General features: G+C 31.5%; 2 protein-coding genes across 2 annotated transcripts; one reads left to right on the top strand and one right to left on the bottom strand.

The window, feature by feature from the left end:
- Positions 1–3,507, top strand: LOC127263828 (ankyrin repeat-containing protein At2g01680). Its single transcript, XM_051293071.1, has 4 exons — positions 1–588; positions 1,191–1,600; positions 2,397–2,948; positions 3,023–3,507. Exons 1-4 carry the CDS (start codon positions 300–302, stop codon positions 3,344–3,346), a joined length of 1,575 nt encoding a protein of 524 aa, XP_051149028.1. The 5' UTR covers positions 1–299; the 3' UTR covers positions 3,347–3,507.
- Positions 3,508–4,606: 1,099 nt separating this feature from the next.
- On the bottom strand, positions 4,607–13,887 carry LOC127263829 (protein VAC14 homolog). The gene is made up of 20 exons (XM_051293073.1): positions 13,481–13,887; positions 13,208–13,321; positions 13,000–13,065; positions 12,113–12,202; positions 11,921–12,040; positions 11,788–11,816; positions 11,518–11,660; positions 11,311–11,405; positions 10,665–10,751; positions 10,434–10,541; positions 10,115–10,206; positions 9,863–9,944; positions 9,185–9,250; positions 8,371–8,486; positions 8,167–8,287; positions 7,922–8,083; positions 7,673–7,801; positions 6,320–6,388; positions 5,442–5,747; positions 4,607–5,202 (listed from the first exon to the last, which is right to left on the bottom strand). The coding sequence occupies exons 1-20, from the start codon at positions 13,568–13,570 to the stop codon at positions 5,098–5,100; spliced, it is 2,190 nt and encodes a 729-aa protein (XP_051149030.1). The 5' UTR covers positions 13,571–13,887; the 3' UTR covers positions 4,607–5,097.
- Between the last annotated feature and the right edge of the window lie 6,465 nt (positions 13,888–20,352).

The raw sequence follows: 20,352 nt of genomic DNA on the forward strand, positions 1-20,352 counted from the left end.
TCTGAGGTACTGTAAAAAATCCAGCTGCAGATTTCCACCGAAGTTGTCACCTGTCACTGTCACTGTCACTGTCACTCTCCAGCATCAAGCTCCGCGCTTTCTCTGTCTTCGTCCACCACCTTCAACGCGGCCACGAATAACCTTTAGTTGAGGAGGTGCTTCTACTCTGCAATCTCCAATGGATCGATTGATTGCTTGATTGATTTCATTCGATTCAATACCCAAACAGGGGCGATTGTAATTCTGCAGGCAAAGGTAGACCTAGAACAAACCCTAGGGCTCAGGTGGAATTGGGGATCATGGATTCCACGTCCTTGCGATTCATAACGCACCAGGCGTTTTTCTCCGCCGTCCGATCCGGCGACGCCGCGGCTCTCCGGAACCTCATCGAGAATGAGGGGAGCGATCCGTCTTCCATGATGGCGCTGCAGAACGATAACAAGGAAACCGCGCTCTACATCGCCGCCGAGAATAATTACCTCGAGATTTTCACCTATTTGCTGAATTTCTGCGACTTGCCGACGGTTATGATTCGGGCGAAATCGGATATGGACGCCTTCCAGGTCGCGGCGGCTAGGGGACACCTAGGTTAGCCGTTCTTAATCCTCTCTAGCTTTCAATCACTGAATCGTTGCTTCATGCTGCAGAATTTGTTCGTTTACAGTTTATTAGGGTTTACAAGGAGATTTATTTGCTGGATTCAATTTCAAGAGTCCTTAGCTACTGAATTTCATTACTGTCTAAAATTCCATACTTCCTGAGTTGCTGGATTTCATTTTCGCCATATTTTTGTAATCTGTTAGCTTAGACAGAAATTTCGATAGTCCTTAGCCACTGGATATCATGGCTGTCGAAAATTCCATAGTTCCTGAGTCGCTGCATTTCATTTTCGCCATATTTTTGTAATCTGTTAGCTTAGACAGAAATTTTGATTGAATTTTAATAGTCCTTAGCCTACTGGATTTCATGGCTGTCGAAAATTCATACTTTCTGAGCTGCTGGATTTCATTTTCGCCAAATTTTTGTAATCTGTTAGCTTAGACAGAAATTTCGATTGAATTTCATTAGTCCTTAGCTACTGGATTTCATGGCTGTCGAAAATTCATACTTTCTGAGCTACTGGGTTTCATTTTTGCCATTTTTTAAAATCTGTTAGCTTAGCCAGAAATTTCGATTGCATTTCAATCCAGGAGTTGTGAAGGAGCTTCTGGGGAGGTGGCCTGAGCTTTGTAGGGTGTGCAACTCATCGAACACAAGCCCTCTGTATTCAGCAGCCTCCCAGAATCATCTGGATGTTGTGAACGCCATTTTAGATGCAGATGTGAGCTCAATAAGGATTGTGAGGAAGAATGGGAAGACGGCATTGCATACTACAGCGAGATACGGCCAATTGGAGATTGTGAAAGCCCTCATCGAAAGGGATCCTGGAATCATCCCCATCAAGGATAAGAAAGGCCAAACTGCTCTCCATATGGCCGTCAAAGGTCAGGATGCAGCCGTGGTCGAAGAATTATTGGAAGCCGATCATTCGATATTGAACGAACGTGACAAGAAGGGGAATACTGCAATTCATATAGCCACGCGGAAGAACCGTTCTCAGGTATCTTAAAGTTCTATTTTTCTCAATTGTAGACAGGGACCGTAAATCAAATACATTGTTTGAACTTTCAACTGCTCAAATATATAAAAGGCTAAATTGCACAAACTTTATTTGTGGTTTCACGAAATTGCGACTAAATCCCCGTGTTTCTAAAACTGCGTCAAACTTGGTCGTAGTTTCATAAACTCTGCGTCTAACCCTCTCGACAATCCTTATTTAACATTGTTTGATCTATGCGCACCGAAAGTGTGAATGAATTTCAGAATCTCAATTTTTAAACCCCTAAGATTACAAATATATTCATTCTATCTTATATTTAGCCTCAAATTATTTCTGACTATGTTGATCGTTCTTTGAGGCTAATATAAGAGAGGCTAATATAAGAGGAATGAATATATTTGTAATTTTAAGGGTTTAAAAATCGAGTTTTTGAGATTCATTCGCAGTTTGGTTGTGTATAGGTTAAACACATTAAATAAGGATCGCCGATGGGGTTAGACAAAGAGTTTATAAAACCATCAGTGGGTTTGACGCAGTTTTAGAAATATGAAGATTTTGCGCAATTTCGTGAAGCCACGTGTGAATTTGGTGCAATTTAGTCTATATAAAATAACTTGATTAAATAGGGTAAATGAATCGAAAAATCAATTGATGATTAAAAGCAGCTTGAGTTGAAACTAAATACATTGAGACAGTTCATAGAGAAAGTTCACTTGAATCAAGAATTGTAGAGTTTTATTTTGGTTATGTCGATTGTGTTTATGTTCTTATCGCAGTAAATTGCCTCTTATTTCAGATAGTCGCCGTTCTGCTCACATATCGATCGATCGACGTCAATGCAATCAACAACCAACGCGAAACGGCAATGGACATTGCGGACAAACTCCAATACGGAGAACATGCGTTGGAGATCAAAGAAGCTCTCTTAGAAGCCGGTGCGAAGCACGCGAGGCACGTCGGCCAAGTCGATGAAGCGATGGAACTCAAACGTACGGTGAGCGACATCAAGCACGAAGTGCAGTCCCAACTCATACAAAACGAGAAAACGCAGAGGCGGGTATCGGGAATCGCAAAAGAACTCAAGAAGATACACCGAGAAGCTGTCCAAAACACCATCAACTCCGTGACGGTGGTGGCCGTTCTCGTCGCTTCGATCGCCTTCATCGCATTATTCAACTTGCCGGGTCTGTATGTTTCCGACGGGAAGGAAGCGGGCGAGGCCCGTATCGCTCACACGGTCGCATTCCGCTCTTTCTGCCTTCTAAACGCCACGGCCCTTTTCATCTCCCTATCCGTCGTCGTCGTGCAAATCACTCTCGTCGCATGGGACACGAGAGCTCAGAAACAGGTTCATCCCAAAATTTCTCCACTAGCAATACATCGCATTCATTTTCGATATTAACGTTTCCGACGATGACGCAGGTCGTATCCGTGGTGAACAAAATGATGTGGGCAGCTTGTATTTGCACTTGCGGTGCATTCCTATCGATATCGTTCGTCGTCGTCGGGAAAGAAGGCGCGTGGATGGCGACAACCATAACTGCGCTCGGCGCGCCAATCCTCGTCGGGACACTGATCAGTTTATGCTACTTTGTCTTCAGACAACATTTCGGGATGTTCGGGAGCGATTCCCAGAGACGGATCAGACGAGCGAGTGGAAGTAAGTCGTTCTCGTGGTCTTATTCTGCGAATATTTCGGACTTAGATGACTATAACTCTGATGAGAAAAAAATATATGCATTGTGAGTCTGTTTAAGGGTTCCACGGTATTAAAAGATCTTAGCAAAAGATTCGGTATCCAAAATATGTGTATAATTAGAGGTTATATTATAGAGTAACTATAACTGACTTTTCTGTATAGGCTTTTAGATCTTTGCGAATAAGAATGGCATCGAGTTGGCTGCTTAGTATCGGGTTGTTTTGGTTACGTAATTCGTTTTTTTTTTTTTTTTCGACATCTATGATAATCCCGGGCTTAAGGGATACGATGGGAGGCCTCGAGTTGAGGTGCTATGGCTTAGATGAAGTTTATATTGTTCGCATCGACCGTATATGAGGGTTATATAGCACTACTCGACACAACGACTAAATCCTTGATTTAGACATCGGTTATTTCACTTGTGAGTTTATAGTATTGTCATCACGAAATTGTCCTAGGGGAAATTGTCCTAGGGATGCATCATGCATCCGATGAATCAAATAGTAAGGGATGATTTGGTGGTGTGGAGAGTGAACAGGTGTGGAGAGTGAACATGTAACTATTAGGTCATAGTTGAAATCCCAACGCCTCTATGTCCACCTTTTACACATGGTTCGTGTTGATTTGTTTTGTCGGACCTAGTTTGCAAAGATACTAGGTTCGGCTGAAGGTTTACATCAGTTTTATAAAATAAAAGAAATCCTAAATAATTTTTTAAATAAAATAAAGTATTAATCAATTATTTATTTATTTATTTTATTAAAAAAATTATTTAAAATATTTATCACTTTTATTTGTACAAAATCTTATTTGATTCATATTTAAAATCAAATATCAATTTTGAATGAAAAAAATATTTTGTACAAATTTTATATTAAAGGGAATTGTACAATTTACCCATTATTTATTTACATCCTATCTGATAAATATCTGATTCAAAATATTTATTATTCTTAAAACATAACATAGCCGAATAAACCACAAAACTTCCACACCCTTGCTATAGTGAAGCGGAGCGATTACATCGAACCGTCAAAGACCAAACTTCCGTACCGTACAACAGCGAAACTGGACTGTCACATTGAATATGTAATTGTCTCGACATTTTGAGAATAATAAAATTATTTAAAATAAATAAATCACGAAAGAAAAGATTATCCAGACCTGGGAAGCACAAGAAATAGTAGGGAATTGTAAAATGATACATTTATAATTTATTAGCACAAGGAAAATAACAATAATGATAATAGTAGTGTTGGCGGACAGTACAAATCAAATCACAAAATGTGGGAATATGAAATGTAGTAAAATAAAAACATTACTACTACTACACACACCCCTAAAAATTCAACCAACATATGAATAATATGTTGATGATAATTTTATCTATTTGCCCACATGGTTTCCAATTAAAAAAACAACATAACCACATGGGGTACACATCTCTTCTGTACGTTCATCACAACAAAGAAACAAACAAAAAGAAAGAAAGAAAACAAGAGAGATAGATAAATAGATGTAGAGAGAGAGAGAGAGAGAGAGATCAAGAAGATGACCGACAAGAAGTAAACCAAAAAAAAAAGAGAGAGAAAAGAAAAGAAAAGGAATTGCTTGGCAACCACATTCAACTTCTGCTGAGGATATCCTGCCCGATCGGCCTCCTTCGCGCCATCCCGACACTTGAAAATAGTTTAAATTCGAAGAAGCTACGGTAATATACAATCTACAATTTTCACCAGATCTCACCGAGTTTTGAATGCAGAGATCAAAAGTATGATTGAGTATAGACCAAAAAGGATTAAGGCTGTGGCTGCCCAGAAGTTTTGCGCGAAGATCTTGAAGGGGGTCTGTTCGTTTCGGGTACTGGAGACGGCCGCTTTGTGTCATCTGCTTGTTGTACTTCCTGAAATATACACTTGTGAGTAGATTGTCTATAATGTTGACACGCAAATGCAAATATTCGAGAAAATGTAAATTCTTCCATGGCTTAAATTCCCAATCCAAGTTTCAAAACTCATATGGCAATGAACCACATGTAATCATTCCCAAATGCAAATATATGTAATGGATCGTCAGAGCCAATCTAGTTTCGTAATTTAATTAGCAGACTGAAGTAACAAGGAGCTTGAATGTAAAACAAACCTTTGCGGCTGAAGCTGAATTGTGACGTGATTGTGACTGCGATTGCACCTGAGACTTAGAAAGCAATCGATGTTGCTTCTGAACACGCTCAAACTGCTGCAGACATGAAGCAAAGTTAATGCCATCATCTGTCTTCCTTTGGTCTGCACTCATAACACCATCCTCGAAGATTTTTGAGCTGCTGGCATAAGCTACTTCTGGTAAAGCATTTCCTGATGACAACCCCTTGAATTGTTGTTGCCCACTGAAAGAGTATGGTGGTACAGTCTTCAATCGAGTTCGGAGAATTTTGAATGCTACACTTTGCTGCACCATCAAGAGAAATGACAGTAATCAAGGAGCAGTACATTGCATATGCAGTCCGTAAATTAAAATCATAGAAAACCAACTTATAATGACTTTTAATTCAGAGAACAAAGATCAAAGCCCTCAACCTACAGTTAAACGTCACGCTATGCTTTTTCCCATTTGCATCGTGCGGTGGCAGTATATGTATTAACAAGTGGCAGCAAGCATACATAATATAATATGATAAATATATATATATCTCCCATTCTTAATTTATGAGTATAACTCTTTCTATATAACATGAATTCAGAGTAGATGGATTCTTAGTTTTTCCATATGCCAATTCCTGGCTGCAAATCATTAAATTGAGAATTTTCACTCAAACATGAGTTTTGTCCTTTCCTTGTAACATGAATTTTAAGCAAATAGGTTCTCAGTTTTTCGACAAAGCAAACCAGTGGGAGCAACTTATTTAACTTCATAGTTTGACAAGTTCGCTGATAAAAGGTGAACAATCGCTTCAGGGAGGGACCTCTGTTGTGGTGACACGTTACAGAAGTGACAGAAGTAGAAAGCAGGAAACCACATACCTGAGGAAGCAACATAAGCAGGCCATACAATGCCTTCAACAACCATATATATCTTCCAGGTTCAAGAAGCTGCAACAAGAAAAAAATATTTCAACAAGATGCAGTCTACTAGATACAATATGAGAAGAAGATCTTCCCTATGATAAAATTTCTATGGAAAAAGAATGAAGTAAACTTCATTGAGTTGATAAAGAAACAAAGTCAATCAGGCATCAGCAGCTATGAGATGGCGCACATCCAGTGCCCCTAACATAGAAGAAACCATTCATTCTTCATCATATCCAACTAATTATCACAGCTATACAAGGATCTTTTTCTAAACTGGAAAAAATATGGTACCACCTGACTAGAGCAGAATTCATGATTATACGAGAGAAAAGGTAAAAAGTTCACTTCTTCAAAGTCGAATCTCAAAATCACTCTCTTTGTTCAAGAAATATGTAAATGACTAGAAGACAGGTAAAGAAATATTGCCCTTCATCTTCTGGTTTTAAGGAAACAACTGTTGAGTTTCTAGGCTTCCTTTAAAATTCCAAAATGTACTTATCCCATTTTTAAAAATATAAGAACCAAATTAAGAAATAAGACTGCTTTATGTGTGTCTACATGCCACTTATAGCCATTAACAAGTAAACCCACAAGATATTATGCCAAACAATTTCATCTTAAGTGCAATAGTAGTGGCAACTTCTAAAGAGCATAGTTGAGTCAGAACCAAAAAGACTAAAGAGAATATCAAAGAATTGACACGTCACACAAAGTCTAATTTATAGCCCTTAGCCATCAAGACCACATCTTATAGCTTTCTCAAACGGCCACATATAGTAGTTAAGTTAGATCCACAACACCTCGATCATAGCTTAATTAAGAGTAGTTCCGTTCATAAAACGAGCAACAGTTCCATGCTATAGATAATACTATATTCATATTACAGAGCACCTTAGTGTCTTTAAGGTTGAGTCTTTTAAGGAACCCCTTTTAAGTGGTTATTGCCAATTCAAGGCATTTTCAAAGTTCAACAACCTATTCAATTCAACACCAGAAGGAAAAATCAAAATTTGTCTAAGGAAAATAAGGTTGGAGAAAATGGATTTAAGTTATAGAAATAATGGAGACCACATACAAGACAGCATATGAAATAATGTGTGCATATACAATTCATACTGAAAAACAAATATGGTTTGCATCTTTCATTATATACTGCCATGATAACAGGCTGCAAAGGGCAGAAAAAAAAAATGTAGGAGATAAGTGGATCAAATATGAACTACATCAAGGATACAAGAAAACTATTTTGTTGATAAGGTTGGCATAGTTATTAACAGCTAACAAAATGTATCCATGTAAAATTACCTGCAGTCTAAGGTAAGTAAAAGTTGAAGTTTCCAATAGGTGGATCAACTTATCCAACTGAACCAAAAACTTCAAGTTAATATCCTCCTCAACCAAAGATTGAATGACTGAACTTGCATGCTGATAAGTCTGTGAAAGACATCAAATACCAGAAGCCAGAAGCTTAAATTACTCATTAGAGAGGAGAAATAATGATAGGAAGGAACAAAGTAGTAATAATACTGCAATATAAAATCATGAGGCACATACCTGCGCTAACAAGCAAAGGCTTATGATAGCCATTGGTGAATGGCACCAAGATGGATATAAGGAGAGGAATAAGTTCTTTCCATCATTATTATATAGAGTTCTCTTCAGGAGATCTCGAAGGTTATGCAACTCAGATGAAGTGAGCAAAATCAAATTCAAAGCCTGAACAAAAATCTGAATGTGAAAAAAGGTTGATGGCCTTCAAACTAATATTCATTATATCCCATGCTGGAACAACACAAAACCTGAACCATAATAGATGCAAAATCCAAATCAGGTTCCCTTTGAAGTATAGAGGAAAGCTTCCTATAAACTGTTTCAGCATCTAAAAGCACACAAAGTCTACGGATCACCAATGCACCCCGCCTACAAGAGAATAAGACCAATTTATTCCACTATACCACACAAGTTTAGGCTTCAATATATAATATAATAGTCAATGGACTTACTTCTCCAAAAGAGAGTAATCAACATGAAAATTTTGAACTAAGTAAACGATCAGTTGGTCAAAATGCTTCTCATCTTTGGCTATACATGCATGGATCTCGAGTACCAAAAGAACTACCTGCAAGTAGAAAAATAACTGCCTTTAAATTCTTGAAGAAACCATAGTGGAAACAGAAAAACCACAGCAAACAATAACGAGAAGAAAATAAAGAGAAATGTGCCACCAAATATCTGTCAGAAGCATACTGGGTTTATAATACATTCAAGATAGCCCAATGCACAAAAAAAAAAAAAACAAAAAACAAAAAACAGAGTAGGCCATCTGTCTTAACACCAGCAATGGGCTCTTTAACAATGAACAGCTTGCATGAAAGAAAAATGATACTTGTGGAAAATAAATAGCAAAAATTACTGAAGAAAATGCACCCTCCTTGAATTTTTTCGCAACGAAAATGTAAAGATACTGATCGTATGTTAATCTTCTTTTCTTTCCTGTTTTCCCGGAGAGAAGATAGTAGGGAGGAAGCGTCAAGCATAACAGCATATGTGAGTGCTCTTAACTCTACAATATGTTGAAATATGTATGCATCTTAATTTGTATGACTCCATTGCAACTGCAATGATTCTTTATGACGAAATGAAAACAGAAATTTGTTAACTTCTTGGAATGTGGCAACAATTACAGCAGTCACGGACCAAAATGACCACCCCTACTAACTTCTACTAGTAATATAGTGTTTTTTAGAAGCCTTGGAAGAATGCGGCTTAACAAGGAGCAGTTAAGAGTAATAGTAGATAAGTAGTTAAAGAAAATACCTCATCAGAAGGATCAGAGAGTGCCTTCAGTAGAGTTTCAAAAACTTCACTCAGGCATGATAGAACCTAGTCCAAAAAGACACAAAAAAATAGGAATCACACCACTATTCAACAAACCATACCTGAGATGGTAAGGATAGAGTATGCAATGTTCTCTACAAATATCCGAAGAAGATGACCTTATAATTAATCTGACGTGGTTTCAAATTAGTTTTGCACAAAAATAAAGATATTAACAGAAACTGGATGGTCATGTCTACTTCTAGAAACCATATTAGAAAGCTAATGCTATTGATTAAACCCTTTGAGTACTGAACCAAATACAGAACATAGAGTAGAACCATGTAAGTTTCTGGATGTAGTACTCATTTCCAATCAAATTTGTCCTATATCTTGATAACAATGTATAATTATGCATCTGGGCAAGTAAACTAACAGAGCATTTTTTTTAAGAACCTCACAATTACCTCAGTCCGGTGTCTACTAGAAAGCTAATGCTATTGATTAAACCATCTGAGTACTGAACCATATACAAAACATAGAGTGGAACCATGTAAGTTTCTGGACGTGGTACTCATTTCCAATCAAATTTGTCCTATATCTTCATAACAATGTATAATTATACATCTGGGCAAGTAATCTAACAGAGCATTTTTAAAAAAAAAACCTCACAATTACCTCAGTACGATGTCTATTTAAAAGGGCTGATATCCAGTGAAGTGCTTCAATCCGTGTAGCCTCCCAGGCGCTGGAGAGATGGCTGAAACATATGCCACATATACACTGTGAGGCATTAAGGTACTTTTTTCAGGATGAAAAAATAAATAAAAACACCCAAGTTGATCCTCTCATTTTCTACAGAGCTCATCAGTAAGCCATAAAATCAATATGCAACCTAAATTAACCACTCAAAAGATTGAAGACAGTTACTTCTGAGCTACAGAGAGGATTGCCCCCACGTCAAAACCTTCAGCTGGATCAGCTTGAATTCCTCGCAGCTCTTCATTAGTTTCCCGTGCAACCTGAGATTAGAAGAAGCATGCACATATTTAAACACCAACCACAGGAAGATAAGGGGTACATATGTCAAATCCGATAAAAGGCTTAAGATTACGTTGAAATGTTATTTCTGTAAAAGAAAAGGTGTAAAGATGTTAAATTCAAGAAACAAATTATGATACTACTTAGATGATTTAAATATTGAGGTGAGGCTACTAAATTTCTGGTCTATCCGAACATGGAAACTTACAACTCTTATTTTTTCTTCCTTGTCTGATATGCAGGGCAGAATAGCACCAAGAATATCAGCATAATGAGGAACAAGCTGATCTCCACCGAGTTTTACAAACTCATTAATCTGCATAGAGAGCATGTGAAACTCACCACCTCAAGCAGACGAAAAAAACAACTAAGCTATATTCCAAAGCCAACAATATGTAAGGTTATGTGCACCTGAAAATATTGGTTCAGAAAATCTTACCCAGGTAATAGCAGTCAGTCGAGTAAATTCATCTCCTGAAGCTGCCCTTTGGACCAGTATCTCAGCCATGCGCCCATAATCCACAGACTTCAAAAATAGCATTGATTAAATCAGGAAATTGAAGTTAACAAGTGTTTATTTATCACAATGGCAATACAAGCAATAAGGCAATAAAAAAATATAAGTATATGAAGTAAAAATGTTATCATATAAACAAACAAGTTATATTCAAACCAATAACAACCCTGTAAAGCATATTGAATATAAGAATCTATAAAGGAAATGTCAGTGAAAATAGTTCTCAATTAAAATAAAATAAAATAAAAACAAAACTATAAAGTATAAACATCACAAAACAAACTGGAATTTGTATTTACAGTATATATGTAAATCTCTGAAAGAAACTATCTACTGAAGGACACGATAGCACAATTCATCAGTCAATGTCACTAAAGGGGCAAAGATAAGTTTAGGTCGCTGTGCCTAATGGCCCCATTGTGGCAATATGCGTTCCAGCTGGCAACTAATATTGTTTGGTTAACATCAATCAACCCAAAAACAAAGAAAAATAAAAAAAATTAACACAAAGAATGACATATACATATATATATATCAATACGCATGATCAGTGATGTCATCGCCTTACTGGAGAGTTCTTGATTTCTTGAAGAAATTCAGAAAGTGCAGAATCTGCCTGTTGTCTTATCTCGTGATTAGAATCACTTAGCATGTTAAACAAACCTGCCATACCATAATCAGCAAAAATGGGGAGAAGGAAAAAATAGAAATTGTATCAGTGTATATACTGATGTAACACCCAAGGAGCCAATGAAACATCAGATACAGTACTCACCATCAAGAAAATCAGGAAGAAAACCAAGCATATCGATATCAGGAACACTATCTAAAACGGTAATCCATCCTACCAGAAACTGGCGGACATAAGGGTTTAAGACATTCATTCGTTCTCTCAAAAGTGGAATGAATTCTTCAATGCTGCATCAGACGAAAAAGGGCCACAGCACTAAGTTAAAAGAAAAAAAATATATTATTGAATTTGGAATTAACAACAGAAATTATTCGATATAATAAATGATGAGACAGGATCAATGAGACAAGATACCTAAATTGATCACTCTCTGTAACAATATCCTGCATTTGAATAACAATGATTAATAACTTAATCTTAAAAATCCCTAAAAATCATTTGAGTAGAACATCATTGCGTAAATTTAGATCTTAATTTAGAACTTTACTTTTACAAGTCTATCTAAGAGATGAGCAGCACTCTGTACATTAGCATCGGCATCTGCTGAAAGCTTACATAGAGCATCAAATATCTGATTGAAGAATACAATAAAATCGCCCCTCACAACCTGCACAATTTAGATGATGAAAAATCGAAAATGTCCAAGGAAATGGTGTGTAATACAAGTACCTTCACTCACCTTTGCAATATTATAAAGAGCTTCACATGCATAATATCGAACTCTGCTATCTTGATCACTGAATGAATTCAAGACTGGTGGAATGATTTGCTGGCACACACACAAACACAAAATAAATAAATAAAATAAAAAGAAGCAACATCTACCAAGAGATATGACAAAAAAAAAAAAAACCACACTAATATCTATTGTGGTAAATTGCAAGCAGCAAACTCCAGATAGCTATAACAACATAACAAACCAGGTATCTTAACATCATGCAATGCATCATATTCTGAGGTATTAAAAACGAGTTTTGGCAAATACAAAATAGCAGATGAGGAGAATAAACATATGCAAGGAAAATTTTTAATAGCAATCTTAGGAACTTCACTTAAGTGCCAACTATTTTGAAACCAGTCATTGAAAAGTAATGGCATGCTATTAACCAACAAACAGCTCTTTCTTTCTTGGTTAGGTCAGAAACTCGTTCACCAAGAACTAGGAACGACAACAACTATTAAATTCCTTGAACCACAAAATTCTTAAACATAAGATTATTTCTTAATTCCTCTTTTCAAAATGTCATCATGTAGTACACCACAATCCAGAGTTCAGTGTTATTACGTTCCCATCGAAGAACAAGTCCACCGCATTAATTGACAACCCTTCAACAATCATTTCTAAACTTGACCGTCAGCAGCTAAATTGTTCTTCCCTATGTAACTTACTGTGATCTAGGCATTTTCTTGATAATTCTTGTATCTACCAATTAACAACTATTAATATCACACAATTTAACTTGTATCAAAGAAGATAATTCAATAAGAATGTTCTTGAATTGTTCAAAATCATAAGAAGTGAATCAGTTTAATCTAGGCAGCACTATGGTATCTAATCACTCTTACATCAAGATGCTGAGCGGCTTCTGAAGTCAAACCAACAGTTGCTGCAGCCAACCCAATCAATCCTCCCTAAAGACAGCAAAAGAAATGAACAAAGCACATGAAAATCACATTCTCCGCCAACAGTTCACACTAAAAACTCCATAGTCAAACAATAAAACAGACTTCAATAAATGATAAACAGACAGTTCTTTAAAAGGTAAAAACAAACCTTCCGATGATTTGCTTGGGGCGAGTACGTATACTCATTTGCCAACAAATTGATCACGCCGCTGATTTTATCATGATCCCCCGCCACAGCTAACTGCTTGACTATCCCTTCCACCTAGATCCAACAAAATCCACAAAAGTACATCATAATCAAACAGAACTACAAGAAAAAAATCAACCAACCAAGAAAACAAAACAAAACAAAGAAAAAACACAAAATCCCAAAAATGAGAATTTAATCAAAGAAAAAGAATAAGAAAAAGAACACAAGTACCTCCAGAGCAGCATTCTTCCGCTTCTCGTATAGCTTATCCGACAGATTACGAAGAGTGGCCGCCGGAATCACGGATAGCCCGTCCGCCATAGGAACAACACCCCTCAACAAAAAGCAATTGCCCTTTTTCTCATCGCTGTTGCTTCCACCAAATTATTCCGTCAATTGCGTCCAACTGCGCGACTTCCTTCAACAACTGTACCGTCCGCTTCACAGCTAATTGATCTAAAATCAACCCCGTAACGCAGATCTAGGGTTTGAGTAGAGAAATTTAGGAAAGAGAAATCAGCGAAACAGGGAGAAGCTTCGTCAAATTGAAATTCGAGACAAGTTTTTTTTTTTTTTTCCTTCGTTCCTTTCTTTCTTCTTTTTTTTTTTATTTTTATTTTCTTCTGCTGTTCTTTTTTCTGAATAAATTAAAATTGCTATTTTAGAAAGTGGAGAGAAGTTTGAGGCCGGGCAAGGGTAAAATAGGTACTGGTGGGAAATTACGGCCTTGCCCTTTATTCAGTTCGCCAGTTCTTACTAGTTAGTGTGTTTATTTGGAGGATTTCCCGGCTGTTGTACTATTCATCCAATTTTTTTCTTTAAAAAATATCAAATCAAAAATTTATTTTTTATTTTTTATATTATATTAAATGAATCAATTTTATATTAAAAATATCACGTCAACATCTATTTATATCACATCATACACTTATTCAAATTTAAACTTTTTACTATTCAAATTCTAATTCAAAATCCAAATCTCCCAACAAACACACTTTTAAGTTGCTTTTGATTGTAAATTGAAGGAGTAGTTAAAAGTTTGTTTATTTGATATATATTTAATTTCTTTTAAATAGTATTTTTATTTAGTATCTTATTGTGCATAATGAATATCATTAATTTAAAATTGAAATGATAAAATATATAAAATTATTTATATTTTAAATCAATTTTAAACTAAACTATGAACAAAGTATTACATGAGTTTTGTTTTTTTTTTAAAAAACTTTTTTATTCTAAAAAATTCATACATTTTGTAACATTTTTTAATAAAATGCACAAAACATCGAATATTTTTATTTATTTCATGAAATCATTTGCTTGAAATTAAGATACGCACAAAATAAAACAGAGTTTGTTTGTTTTGTAGTTTTATTTGAATAGATATTTTTTATGTGAAATGTCGAAATTATATAGATAATATAAAAATAATAAGTGTATATAATATATTATTTTTTTTTGAAAAAATATGTCAAATTTTTCACAAAACAAACCCAACATCTTCGTCCAAAAATAATGTTTAATTGTAAACGTACATCTAATTATACAAATACGATATAAAATGTTTTAAGTAATGTTATTTAAATAAAATAAATAAATAACTTGTTAATCATCTATTTATCTATTTAATAGTAGTTTTTTTAATCAAATTATTACCAAAGTTCTATTTTAAAAAATAAAAAATAATAATTGATTAATTATTTATTATTATTTTGTATTCAAACAAGGGTATTTTAAATATTTGACATTTTTTTATTAATTACTATCTTTCATTTAATTTTTACTTATTGATTTCTAAATATTAATTATTATATAAAAATATAGTACGAAGTAAATGTCTTATACTACTATTATAATAACATTTATGTAAAAAATTATAATATATAAGGATATTTTTAATATTAAAATAATAACGCAAAAGATAAATTAGTATTTTTTTTGTATTCAAACAATAGTATTTAAAATATTTGATCTTTTGTTATTTATATAATTAAGTGTTTGTTTATAATCAAACATTAATTTTGAACAAAAGAGGTTTTTTTTTTTTTTTGCATAATTTAATTAAATACAAAATTCATATAATAAATAAAATACATAATATTTTATATATTTTTATTAAAAATGAAAAGATATTATGCAATTTACATGATTATTCTTTAAACACCAGAAAATATATGTATATTTTATAATTATTTTAATTTTAAAATATCATCTTTATATAGTTAACATGTCTTCCAATAACCTAAAATACAAATTTGTTCACTTAATAATTTAAAATAGAATAACTGTTTATAAATATTATTAAAAAATATAATACTCCCTCCGCCCCGTAAGAATGATGTCGTTTGCTTTTTGCACGTAGATTTTTTTAATATTAGTATTATATTAAATTATAATAATAAAAAAAAGATAAAAATACTCTTATTAGTATGGTGTAATATAAAAATAATGTCTTTTGAAAGAGTATTTATTATGTGAAGTAGGTGGTAGTATAATTATTAAATTAAAAAATGGTAACATTATTTTGAAATAGACGAAAATAAAAAATAATAATATTTCAATACAACGGAGAGGGTATATATTTTACTTTTTAAAAATATAATAATTTATATTACTCTGTATATTTTATATAATTAATATAATTCTTTATATCTAATATAAAAAATACGATAATTTTTTCTAACTGTACGTTCAAGTCAAATATGCATATCCATTTATCAGTCAAAATTACACGTTTCACACAGTACAAAATAGCTGCAGGGGTAAAAGTGACTTTTCGTATCAGTCTGCATTTTGGACAGGCCCATAAAGCCTGTTTGCCCAGATTTGTATTGGACTAGGCCCAATTCAAGAACATTGTCTTGTATCTACTAGCAAATTGTTTTGAATCAATAAACATAATAGTACTTTAAATATGTATATTATTTAATTAAAAATTTATTTTTATTATTATTCAACTTGGACTTTGTTTAGTTGAAATTTACTTTCATTTTTAATTAGTTATAAAAATTTCTGTATTTTCTTTGGGTAAAAAATATACTATCTTCGTCCGGCTTTAAAGTCTCATTAATTTTTTTGCATATTGATTTTTAAATATTAATTATTATATCAAAACGTATTACAAATTTTAAAAAAAATTGCAAAAATACTTTCATTAATGTCTTATAATACTAATATAAAGATATTTGTACAAATATATATATATATACAAATATAATAATATTTTTAATATTAAATAGAACGACGCAAAACTTATTCTCCATAAAATCATATTCATACTGTATATATTTTATTACTTCCCCGTCATTTAAATTTATGCTCACTTTCATTTTTGAGTTGTTATCGAAAAATATTCTAATTTTTTTTAAGTAAAAAATCATTTCATTTTTGTACTTTTTTTACTGTAAAAAGAAAAAATTAACAATTATTACTCACTTTTATTAAAATCTGTGTCCGATCAAATGAGCACCTTATATCTTATAACCCACTCCAAACACCATTCACCTAATTACCCAATTATTAAACGTAATTATAATTAGTGAAAGCCATCAATTATTAATGGTTGGGGTTTAAGTCAAACTATATTTAGTTTCTCTTAATTGTGTTGGTTATTATTCAATTCAATGACAATTTGGTAGTGATTTATATTTCTGATAATAGCATATGAATTACCATAATTATTCTATATATTATAGACAATTAAAAAAAATAATTATGCAATTTAAAAAATCAGACATTGAGATTAATAAACATACATATAGATGTTAAAAAAAATATATTACCGTTTCATTTTCAAATAAAAAATTATTTACATATAGGAGAGAGTATTTTTTTATATTAAAAACGTATCGATAATATATTTAATATTGAATTATTAATTTTTTTATTTATAAATTATATATATACATATAAATTTATTAAAAGATAATTTAATAAATAATAAAATATAATGATAAGTTAATTATTACTTATTAAAATACTAATATAAAATTATAAAATGATTAAAATTATTTACTATAAATACAATAAACATAAATTTTTAACTAGCAAAAAAAAACAATATTAATACAATGATTTCTTTACTTTGAATTTTTTTTCAATCTTTTATCTTTTTTTTTCTTCCTCGAAAAATTATATTCAATATATATATATATATATTTTTTAAAATATTATAAATATAAAATTATTTTATTTCTTAAAATATTGAAATTAAATTACTAAAACAAACACTATAGAAACTCAATAAACAAACCTATATAACTGGCTAATAAATTTACTCCCCGTCCCACATAATTTGTCCATATTTTTTATTTTAATCCGTCCCACATAATTTATCATTTCTTTTTTTAAAAAATTAATTATACACTTTAATCATATTTTAAAATTTTAAAATTTAAATATTTTTTAATCTTAATTAAAATATTTAATTATCTTAATCTTAATCTATAATTATTTTTACTAAATAATAATTATTTTAACTAATACATTTCTTAATTATTTACTAATTATACTTTACCTAAATTCTCGTCTCTACAATAATACACTCGTATTACATCGGACGGAGGGAGTATAATAAATGGCGGTATAATAGGGCTCCAACGCAAATACAATCGCAGCCGTTCACTTATTGAGCAGTCCAACGGATGAGATTCGTCTGAAGCTGCTGGTGTCGTAATCGCATCTGCTGCCAGAAAACGCTACAACAAAATCACGGTTATTAATTATTATAAGACCATGAAGCTCAAACGACGTCGTACGTCTAACGATGCGAATGTGGGCCCCATCCCACTATTGTAACTCTAATCATTATGAAAATAAATTGTTATTATTTAAATTTAAGACAAATGTTTTAATATTTTAGTTTATTTATTATTTCGATCTTTTTTAACTGAATAATATATTGAATCAATTTTATATCTTTCCGTAGTAAATCGTTGAAAATTTTCATTTATATAAAAAAGTATTACTTTATTCCTTCATTCCACATAATTTGTCTCTATTTTATATTTTCGTCTTTCCCGCATATAATTCATCTACTTTCTTGAAAATATAATTATACACTTTAATCAAATTTTAAATTTTATTTATAATTTTTTTAATCTTAATTAAATTATTTAGTTATCTTAATCTTAATTCATACTTATTTTTACTATACAATAATAACTTTTACTAATATACTTTTAAATTATTTACTAATTATAATTTACCTAAATCTAAGCTCATATGTCTTTATTACATGGGCCGGAAGGAGTATTACATATGGTGACAGAGTGAGGGGTATTGCATGAATTATCCACGTGACAATTTTTAACACTATATGAATGTGTATTTAAAAATAAATTTATGAATATTTAATATTAAAATTTATCATACAATTAGCTCACGTGGTTTCAACAATACCATGTAAGTACATAATGGCCACTTATAAAGGCTTTGTTTATATCATTACTTTTTTTTACTTACTTGATATTATTTATTTTTTAAAAAAAATCATATTAAATATAATTTTTTATAAAATATTAATTAAAATACTAAATTTTTATTTAATTTTTTTCTAAATTCCTAAAACTTTAAAGTCTAAAAAAGGGTCTATATAAACGGGGCTAAAATATTTTTATATTTTCTAAAATTATATATTTATACTTTTTATTGAATATAAAATATTAATATTATTATCTTAATATAATGAAATACAAATATTTTGGAGAGAAAGAGTTTGTTGATTTAATATTTTGGAGGTAAAATGATTTTTCATAAAAAAATACTCTTTCCGTCCCCAAACTAAGTATCTATTTGCTTTTTGCACATAGTTTTAGAAATATTAGTATTATATTAGGATATAGTAGGAATAAAGTAGAAATGACTAAAATAACCTTATTAGTATGTGTGATATAAATGTAATGACATTTGTATAATATGTTATAAGTTGTAAAGGTATTTGTAATGTTAAGTAGATAGTACAGTTACTAAAAAAATAAATTGATACTTTGTTACGGGACAAATTAAAATGAAAAAAATAGATATTTTGTTATGGGACAAAGAGAGTATTAAAAAATATAATATATATTCGTCCAATATATACTTTATCTATTAAGAAAATCATTAATTCAATATAAAATATTAATTTTATATTAGTAACATAATTTTTATATTTAATATAAAAAAGTACATTTATTTGAAAATATAAAATGAACAAACTCAAAGTGTATAAAATACTCCGTCTTATAAAAAAGTATCAATTTTTTCATTTTAGTTTGTCCCATAACAAAGTATTAATTTCTTTTTTTTTTTTAGTAACTGTAATATCTACCTAACATTACAAATACCGTTGCAACTTACAATATATTACACAAATATCATTACCTTTATATCACATATACTAACAAGGTTATTTTAGTCATTTTTACTTTATTTCTATTATATCCAAATATAATATTAATATTTCTAAAACTACGTACAAAAAACAAATGAATATTTCTTTTTGGTACGAAGGAAGTATAATTTAAAGATACGAAACCAGTGACATTCTTATATTTATTTTGTTAAATTTATGAGTGTGTTTGATTTAGGTTTGAAATTGATTTTATATTTAAATTTTAATTTATATAATATTTTGAAGTAATACTTTATAAATAAAAATAAATAAAATAGTGTATTATTGTATAATATTGAGCAATGAATAGTTTTTTACTTCAAAACCAAAATTTAACAAATCCAAATATGCGTTACTTTTATAAAACTATTTTAAATATGAATTGGGCCAATTTATACAGAAGTAAATCCAATAGTATTTTAGGCTTCTCCATTTTATATAAACTTATTTACTAATATAATTTTTTCTAAAAAAAAAGTTACTAAAAAAAATACTACGAGAATATAAACGTGACAGACAAAATATTATATACTTTATTTTTTTAATATAATTTTTTATATATATAAAAAAGTGTCAATTTAAAAATACTAAACGAACATATTTATTGTTTCAGAGTTAAACAACAATATATCAATTATAGTAGTATTAAGTTTTATTTTAAATACAATTAAGAATAAAATAATATTATTAAAGAAATTATTAAAAGTATATTGCTCCCTCCGTCGCAGAT

This window comes from Andrographis paniculata, unplaced genomic scaffold (assembly GCF_009805555.1).
Source record: "Andrographis paniculata isolate CXL003 unplaced genomic scaffold, ASM980555v1 Contig69END, whole genome shotgun sequence".
NCBI classification, from domain to species: Eukaryota; Viridiplantae; Streptophyta; class Magnoliopsida; order Lamiales; family Acanthaceae; genus Andrographis; species Andrographis paniculata.

What these genes read in the sequence shown, in the direction of transcription:
- LOC127263828 (XM_051293071.1), top strand. Translation starts at nt 300, where the DNA reads ATGGATTCCACGTCCTTGCGATTCATAACGCACCAGGCGTTTTTCTCC. An exon ending in GGCGGCTAGGGGACACCTAG is followed by an intron (nt 589 to 1,190) that starts GTTAGCCGTTCT and finishes ATTTCAATCCAG; the next exon opens with GAGTTGTGAAGGAGCTTCTG. An exon ending in CGCGGAAGAACCGTTCTCAG is followed by an intron (nt 1,601 to 2,396) that starts GTATCTTAAAGT and finishes CTCTTATTTCAG; the next exon opens with ATAGTCGCCGTTCTGCTCAC.
- LOC127263829 (XM_051293073.1), bottom strand. Translation starts at nt 13,570, where the DNA reads ATGGCGGACGGGCTATCCGTGATTCCGGCGGCCACTCTTCGTAATCTG. An exon ending in TTACTTACCTTAGACTGCAG is followed by an intron (nt 6,389 to 7,672) that starts GTAATTTTACAT and finishes TTCTTGTTGCAG; the next exon opens with CTTCTTGAACCTGGAAGATA. An exon ending in TGCTTATGTTGCTTCCTCAG is followed by an intron (nt 5,748 to 6,319) that starts GTATGTGGTTTC and finishes TTGATGGTGCAG; the next exon opens with CAAAGTGTAGCATTCAAAAT.